Genomic DNA, 8,831 nt, shown 5'->3' with positions numbered 1-8,831 from the left:
GTTTCTGTCCTCACAAATCTTATCTGCAAGGGAGACACATAGACTCTGGGAGGTAAGGCTGACGGGTTCTTTAATGTGGGACAGCTAAGGGCCCGGCCAAGCTCAGAGGCGGAAGGCCCGCAAAGGTTTCACCCAGGAGAATAACAGGTGATCTGAAATCCGTTCCGAGGGTCGGCAAGCGTTTTCTGCGAGTAGTTTCAGCTTTGTGGGCCAGACGGTCTCTGCCACAGCCGCTCAGGTCCACTGCAGCGCGCAAGAGGCCACAGCTAATACGTGAACCAACATGTAAATGAAGGTGATAGTCCAAGAGGACTTTATTAGAAGAGGTCGGCTGCGGTTTGCCGATCCCTGGTCTCAGAGATGACGGGTGAAGGGCAGAAGGGCTCGCCAGGCCGAGGGGACAGCATGCGCCAAGGCTGGGTGGGGGAGCCCCGTGTGTCCCGCGTATGGCGTTCCGTTCCTTCGGAACATCTCCCGAGACCTCTTGCTGCGCTGGGCTGAGTCAGACCCGGGCCCTGGCACCCGGGAGCCATGTCCAGTATGGGGAACAAGTACGGGGAGCCCTGGCGGTCCAGACGGTGGCTCCGTGGGGGCCTCCGAGCCAAGCGTGAGTGGTAGGAGGCGCGGGGATGTCCCCGGAGGCGGGGGCGGCAGGGGCGAAAACCCCGAGGCGCACATGCGCGGGCACGTTGGAGGGTCAGCGCGGTGGCCAGCGCGACGGCCAGCGCGACTGCCCTGGAGTGGGGAAGGGAGAAGGGGGTGGTGGACGAGCTCACAGGGGTGGGCGGGGGAGTGAAGAGGCAGAGGGGCGCGCAGGTGGGGTGCAGTTCAGGAGATGGACGCAGGGTGGCACCAAGGAGCTCTCTTCCGGGCGCCTCGGTGCTTCTGGCGGGCATGGCACCCCCGGGATGTCGCCAGCGCTGGCGAACCTGCCCGTGCACGTGCCAATGCCCGCCTTCACCCAGGTGGACTACAAGGCCAACGAGTGGCTGATGAAAAACATGGACCCTCTGAATGACAGCGTCGCGGCGCTGCTGCACCAGAGCACAGACCGGCTGACCGCGGAGATCTGGAAGGACGGTGAGGGCCAGCTCCTGGGGTCCCTGGGGCGCCGGGTCGCCCTGCGCCCGGCCCGCAGCGCGAGCGCCTTCGTCTCGGAGGCCGAGCTCTGTACCCGCGCTGTCCGCGCGGATGCGGAGCTGGTGTAGGGCGGCCACAGTCTCACAGTAGTGTTTCCAACGACTGATCGATTGATTGGTTCATTCATGATCAGACACTCCTCCTCAATCAGAAACAGGACCGAGATGCCCACTGTCAGCTGCTGGGAAACACTGTTTTGGTGATACTAACCTATGCAATCAGACCGGAAAGAAAAAAAAAAAGCCATGAATATTGTAAAGGAAGAGAGAACTTATTAAGTGTAGATGGCCTGTGATCCCTTAAAGAAATCAAAGGACTGACTGAAAAAGAATTAATAACAAGAGAACTCAGAAGGGGCTGTTTCAGAGGTTGGTCAACTGTTAGGCTTTGCTTTCTTTGTCTCCCCACAAAGGTCCCTTCAGGGCCCCCAGGGAGGAAGGGAGCAGTGACAGGTGGAGACAGAGTTTCGGAGGGTTTTTTTGCTCCAACAAGGCCCACATGACTTTAGCCACCAGTCTTTTCGGAATGACACTCCCAGGAGGCATGGGCAGAAAAGCCAAATGCCTTTGTGGTAGGACCCCGTCCTTACCCGAGCCTTGTCCGCTGTCCCCCATCCCCGTCCTTAGAGGACGTTTGAGAGATGTTTTTATGCATCTGGCAGGACCAATTTCTTGGTTTATTCCTGATTCCAGGTTTTTGGAATCTGTCAGTTGGCCTTAATCTTTTATGGAAGTGAAAAGCTTAGTCGTAGAAGTGCCAGCCTATGCAATTAGACAAGAGAGCAGAATAAACAAGTGGAATAAATCAGTGGTTCCCAAAACGAACTCGCAGAGCAAAAGGGCGTGGGGCACCTTGATCTCAGGAGCCCATTTGGGAAAGAGAAATCTGACATTTACACAAGAGGGATCGAAAAGTGGTGTTTAACATTCAGCAGCAGAGCCAGATTCTGCTGTGAGGATCATTTCCTTCCGACGGAAAATCTCCCCCTACCCAACTTCTTTAAAACCCCTGCCTTGCTCGAGGACATACGACGGTCCCCAGCGATCCCCCATGTGCCCCACCCCCTATGTTCCTGGCTCCTGAGGGGTTCCGAGAAAGGGGAAGCAGCAAAGCCTCCTGAGTCCTAGACTGGAACCCGGCACAATGTTACTTCTCCCAGAGTTCTCTTGAACAAAGCACTCACAAGGTCAGCTCCATTTGAGGAGCTGCAGGTCACAGGGAGGGGTGAGAATTGGGGTCTTTTTTGCATCGGTCTCTACTACAGCCATCCTGAGCCCGAAGTTGGGTGCCCCGCACTCTGGCAGTCCAGGGGAGAAGGCAAATAACACAAGTTCAGAGAGGCAAATGCAACAAGCTGGGTGGGAGCATCGAGTTTGTCCTTGAGCTTCCTGGTAGCCAGGGCAAAAAGGGATACCTAATAAAACAGATAGAGAGTCAATCTCTAGGGAGAGAGATCTTTTCTGCTGGCACTAAGTTCTCACAGAGGATATCTGTCCTTTCGGCCAACACCGATGCCTCCAGTGGGTAGACACAAAGGTGAACGGGCCAGTCTCTGTGGCTTTAAAAGTTCATGGCCAGCATTCAGATCTGTCCCTCCCGCTTCGCCCTGTGCTGTAGACTAATAACTCTCTTTTCTTCCTGCCGCCTTCTCTCCCTCCTCTGCTCTCGTGCCGCTCCCTCCGCGTCTCCCGCCGCCTCTCTGCCCTCTCTCCCGCTCTGTCCTCACCTCCCAGCACGCGGGGGCTTCCAGCGGTTCTCTTTGCTTGGCTCCTTCCCGCCGTCGCCCCCAGGATCTTCAGGGAGGTGCAGTTCTGCCATCTCTCCACCAGGGGGTGGGTGTTCTCTGCATCGATGGGTGAGATTTGCCGGCCGAGGCGGGGGTGGGCCTGTGGGACTAGGGACCTGGTTCTGAACACTCCTCCCCGCTCCTCTCCATAAAGAGATCTCTCACACTTCTTCTTTCTCCTCGTCAGCCCCCTCAGTGGTTTCTAGACTCAGAGCCTTCTTTTAATTGCATGTAAAAGTACAAATCACTGATAATGTCGGCCGGCATTTATTGAGCGTTGACCATGTGCTGTGCATTGTGCAAAGCCCTCTTATAATTATGAACACATAGAATCCTCTGGATGAGCCAGGTGTTAGTACCATTACCCCCATTACGCAGATGAGGACATCGAAGCACAGAGAGGTCAAGTAACCAGCCCGAGATCACACAGCCAGTCGGTGGCAGAGCCGGGATTCGAACCCAGGATGTCGGGTCCCAGAGCCTCAGCGCTTACCTGCTATGAGAACTTCATAAATGATAATGATCATTTTGACAGGAACTGGGGGAACGATGGCGGGAGGGAGGGTCTCTGGGGAAACAGAGATGGCCCGAAGTCAGGCCTTTCTAGAAAAATGCTTACTATCGAGACAGATTGTCCTTATTTCAAATATTGCCCATAAACGCCAGACTTTACTCCTTGTTTAATGGGACTCTGTTTCAGGTTCTTAAAAATGCAACTGTACTGTGTGATCACGCTTTTCCCCCTCTGTGCCTTGGTTTCTTTATCTGTAAAATGGGGCAGTTCTTACAGGCTTAGAAATAAGCCTCCATGTGCAAAGCTTTGAGCAGCGCCCGGTGGAGAGTACGTGCTAGGTAAACACGTGCTGTCACCACCCTCCCCTGTTGATAAGGAAAATGGAGTTCACGTCCGCGAGGAGAAGAGGGTTTGAGAGGTCTCACACTGCCAGGGTTCAAATCCTGGACCTGCCGTTTTTAAGCCGCACGGCCTTTGGCACAGTCTTCTACTCTCTGAGTCTCAGTTTGCCCCAATGGGGCCGATAATACCCACCTTACCAGGTGGTGTGAAGTCCTCCGTATGTAGCGTGCCGGTTCCTCTCCGTGGTAAGACCCCTGACCTTCGGCCAACCCAGCCCCCCCCAAAGCAGACTCCTGATCCTCTGCTCACCCCACATTCGCTTTTCTCTTCACACAGTGGAGGGCATTGTGGGGCTGGAGCAGGTGAGCAGCCTTGGGGACGGCCCCCCGGGCGGCCGCCCTCGCCGAGGAATGTTCCGGACGGTGGGGCAGCTCTACAAGGAGTCTTTGAGCCGCCTCATGGCCACGCTCAGCAACACGAACCCCAGCTTCGTCCGCTGTATTGTCCCCAACCACGAGAAGCGGGTAAGTGGTCCAGCCTGGGAAGGGGACAGCTCTGGTAGCACCTCCACCTGGCTATGTGATTTCCCCTCCCAGACTCGATTCCTCATTAGGAAAATTCATTCATTCGTGGGACTTAGATTTTATCAGGGACCTCCTAAGCGCCAGGTACCAGGGATACAATAGAGAAAAATGCAGCCAGTCCCTATTGTCACAGTCTAATAGGGGACACAGACGTTTGACTAACCACCCGCAATGAACAACACATGGTTGAACTTGTAGGAGTGCTATCACATAAATTTAATCTGGTCAGTGAAGTCAGGGGAGGCTCCCTGGAGGGGGTGACAATTGAGCTCCGAAGGATAAGCAGTACTCTGAGCAGAGAATGGCTATGAGGTAGGCTGGGACGTGGAAGGTCCGAGGGATGGAAGGGCCGTTGGGGCTGGGGCTGTCATGTAGGTGAAAGAAATTTTTGTTGGAAAAATCAGAGAACGGGCCCTGTAGAGAAGGGTCAACATGAGTGGAAAATTAGACCACAAAGTTAGGTGCTCGAGGCTTACACTGTCCTCAGAAAGTAGCTCTGGTTATTGGGTGGGCGGGTCTCTGTGTGCGTGTGTCTGTCACGTCTGCAAACACCGTATTTTATCAAATCTGAGACGCATTTATTTCTGACGCTTTAGCATCTCTGGAGCTGAGATGCAACTTATAATCAGTGGCTTGTCAGTTTAATTGACAGGCGTTTTTCTTTCTTGCTGGCATGTAAACTAAGAGTGTGTCCTACAATTGATGGAGGCTTATATTTGGTGAAATGTGGCATACGCGGACAGCCATTTCTTCTTTTAAGTGGGGGACGGTGCTCAGAGCCTAGGACCTGGGTGCTGGGTGAGCTCAGTGGTAGTAGTGTCACTCCCAGGAACTCTCAGTAAACAGAACCATGCACCCATACACAACCATGCACCCATGCGTCCAGACACACAGGTATGCACGTACTACTTCTGCATTTTGAACACGCGTGGATTCAGGTATAGCTGGATCCAGGTGTTGAAACAGTGGCGTCAGGAGTCTTCTTCCTTTGCTTGGCTCTGCTTTTCTATGCATTACCTTCGCCCTGAAGACACCGCTCTCTCCCTCCCCAGGGTGGCAAGGCAGCTGCGGCGGCTCCAGGCTTTCCTTCACCCAGTTAACAACTCCAGGGGAAAGGGGCGGGCTCTGCCCACGGACGCTAGCAGAAGTCCCAGGGCTGGCTCTCATTGGCCGGGGTGGCTCTTGTGCCCGCCCCCCTGGACTAGTCGCTCTGATTGGCCAGGGCTGGGTCACATGACCGTGGGCGGAGCCAGAATGATATCAGTAGTAGCCACTCCTGGGTTGGGAGCAGAGAGGGAGGGCTTGCGCCCTCTCACCGTATTGACGCCCTATTGCCAACGAACGGGGGACATGGATAGAAACCCCCTTTGCCAGAAGATAGGCAGCCTGAGGGCAGAGGTCTTTATCCCCTTTTTCACTGCTGAGACCCCAGTACCTATATCAGTGTGTGGCATACAGTGGAGAGCCAATAAGTGTTTGCTTATTGGATGCACGAATATAAGACAGATGCGCCTAGAAAAAGATCCAGGCTGGGGGTTCTCGTGTTTTCATCTCCGGCCCCCACAGATTCCGCTTCCGTCCTGGGTTAGGGCCGGAGCGTCGATTTTGAGGGTTTTGGGGGTTGTTTTAAGCTTCTCAGCAGACGCCAGCATAGAGCTGGTGTTGAGAACAATTGATCTGGAAAGTTCCATAAGAAACGAGATTGTGTTGACAGCTCTGGGGACCTGGGCAAGGCAAAAGGTCTGTTTTAGAATATAGCATTTGGATTTTCGTACTGTTTAGATTTTTACCACTTTTGTTATTTTTATCAGAAATGATGACTTACGGGATTTGTTCACACAATACCTTGGCCGACTACCCTGTGCTGTAATTCGGCCCTCCCCACCCCTCTTTCCTGCTCTCTTCCCGGTAGCGCTTATGGTTATTTACTTCTTTCCTTTATGAGTGATTTCTTGACCTCAGTTATTGTCGGTCTCTCCCACGGGGTCGTGAGCTCCCCCAGGACAGGCATTCGTGCCTGGCACATAGTAGGTGCTCAGTACATTAGGCTGACCCAACCGTTTTCGACTTGACAAACCCTGCCACCTGGCTTCCCCGGGGGTGGGTGGCGCCCCCGAGCGGCCGCCGCTGATACTGCGCGTCCATCCGGCTGTCCGCAGGCGGGGAAGCTGGAGCCTAAGCTGGTGCTGGACCAGCTGCGCTGTAACGGCGTCCTGGAGGGCATCCGCATCTGTCGCCAGGGCTTCCCCAACCGCATCCTCTTCCAGGAGTTCCGGCAACGGTGAGCCGGGTGGGGCCTGGGGTGGGGCTTGGGTCCGGAGGCCATGATACCTGCATCCGCAGCCCCCCACGGCTGCTTCGGAGCCGGGGGACGAGGGTGCTCTGGGCGAGTTCCCTCGGTGTGCCAGGCCTCAGTTCTCCTCTGTGACACGGGAGAGCGGTAGCCCACTCAGCGCGCTACCTCCGAGAAAGGCACAGAGCGCTCTTCTGCAGTCGGCCTGTTGCAATCACATTTCTCTAAAAATGCTGCAGAATAGGATAGAGCAAACAATACCAACGTTTGAGAAGCAAATAATATGGTAAATGTTATAACAGAAATTATGCTTCATTCAAGCTGCGTTTAGCAGCGCTGCCCATTAGAAATAGAACAGGAACCAGCCCTGTATATAATTTAAAGTTTTCTGGTATCTTTTAAAGAAACAGGCGGACTGCATGTTGACAGGATGTTTTCTTTAACCCAAACATCCAAGATATTAGATGCTTTAAACATGTAATCATGTTTAAAAAATTAATAGTGAGATATTAGACATATCTTTTTTTCCTACAAAGTCTTTGAAATGTCTTAAACCCACAGCACATCTCAGCCCAGACTCTGAATTTCCAGCGGTCAAAGTGACGTGTAGTCCTATCAGAACAATGAAGTTGTGTTTAACAGAAAAAATTTCTTTACACTGCTTCAGTTCTTAAATGTAAATTTCACTTAGTGGAAATTCAATGCAGTTAAAAATCCAGTTCCTCAATTGCCCAGGCCACGTTTCAAGGGCTCAGTTGTCACGTGTGTCCCGCATCTGCCGTATTGGCCAGGACAGGTCTGTGGTTTGCCAAGTCAAGTGTGGTCCCCGGAACAGGAGCGCCAGCAGCACCTGATAGCTTGTTAGAGATGCGAGTTTTCAGGTCCCGCCCAGACTCACCGAATTAGAATTTGCATCTTAACAAGATCTCTGGTGATGGAGAAATTCTGATACACACTCACACTTTCTCGATCACCAGTCACGAAATAACGTGCGTCGTAGACTTCGTATGAAATTTCGACATCCGGGGAAAGGGCACAGCAGGGAAAGGGCGCTGAGGTCAGACACGTTTGTGTTTATCAAATGTATTATTTCGACCCTGAGTTGCCCTCGGAAATTTGAAAGAGAATGCTTTCAAGCCCTTGGCTCAGGGCCTGACCCATGAGAAGTATTCAAAGACATCGGTTGCTGTGTTGGGTTCTCCTCGCGTTATTCTGAGACCTGCTGTTGTTGTGTGTCTCGGTGAACATGGTGGCAGTATCGGAAAGCGCTGCCAGTCAGCACGTGGGACGTTTGCAAGGAGCAGGGCTTTACTGGCGGTGGGACCGACGCTGTAAGGCTGCTCTGTGGCTCCCAGCCAGTGAGCGAACGTTCGTTTTTCTTACTGTTCTTGTTATCGGCATCACCGTGTGGCCCTCTGAGCTCCGTGCCAGCCGTGGTGACAGTTGGCTGTAAGTCCGCATCCCCCTACCACCGCCCACTGTAGGTATGAGCTCCTGACACCCAATGCCATCCCCAAGGGCTTCATGGACGGGAAGCAGGCCTGCGAGAAAATGGTGAGTGTGCGGGGTCCCCGGTGCGGAAGCGAGGGGCCAGGGCCTCCCCTGTCGTCGCCCCTCGTCCTCACCACCCACTGCCCCACCCCTCACAGATCCAGGCCCTGGAACTGGACCCCAACCTCTACCGTGTAGGACAGAGCAAGATCTTCTTCCGGGCGGGGGTCCTGGCCCAGCTGGAGGAGGAGCGGGACCTCAAGGTCACAGACATCATCGTGTCCTTCCAGGCGGCTGCCCGGGGATACCTGGCTCGCAGGTGGGGTGCTGCACTGTCTCCCGGGGTCCCATCGACTAGAGCTGGGGTGGGGAGGGGTTGGCCAGATGGCTCTAGATGTCAGGGCCTCCAAGATGGTAGAATGGCCGAGGGACAGAGGGAGGGATGGAGCCACTAGGTGCCTGGTCTTGTTTCGCCGCTCCCCGAGGCCCCTCTGGGCAGGAGCAGTGCTGAGAGATGCTGGGGACACAGAGAAAAGCTAGACTCTGCCGTAGGGTGACCAACCATCCCTCTGCCTGGGGCTGGAGTTTTTCTGGGATGCATGACTTTTAGAGCTGACACAGAAAACGTGCCAGGCAAACCAGGTCGAGATGGCCGTCCCACTGGCGGGTCCCCAAGGGCCT

The 8,831-nt window shown here is 54.2% G+C and overlaps 1 protein-coding gene across 1 annotated transcript in view; it reads left to right on the top strand.

Moving 5' to 3' along the window:
* MYH14 (myosin heavy chain 14) overlaps nt 1-8,831 on the top strand; it is a gene marked incomplete at its 5' end in the record, with an annotated part of 74,578 nt that overhangs the window by 31,603 nt on the left and 34,144 nt on the right. Inside the window, 5 exons of the mRNA XM_023520162.1 lie at nt 919-1,080; nt 4,119-4,306; nt 6,526-6,647; nt 8,144-8,213; nt 8,309-8,469. Coding sequence (XP_023375930.1) covers nt 919-1,080; nt 4,119-4,306; nt 6,526-6,647; nt 8,144-8,213; nt 8,309-8,469 — 703 coding nt within the window. The remainder of the gene's footprint in view (nt 1-918; nt 1,081-4,118; nt 4,307-6,525; nt 6,648-8,143; nt 8,214-8,308; nt 8,470-8,831) is intronic.

The sequence above is a fragment of the Pteropus vampyrus genome, unplaced genomic scaffold (assembly GCF_000151845.1).
Source record: "Pteropus vampyrus isolate Shadow unplaced genomic scaffold, Pvam_2.0 Scaffold250, whole genome shotgun sequence".
NCBI classification, from domain to species: Eukaryota; Metazoa; Chordata; class Mammalia; order Chiroptera; family Pteropodidae; genus Pteropus; species Pteropus vampyrus.
The sequence above is the reverse complement of the archived record's forward strand: the minus strand, read 5'-3'. Positions and strand labels throughout refer to the sequence as shown.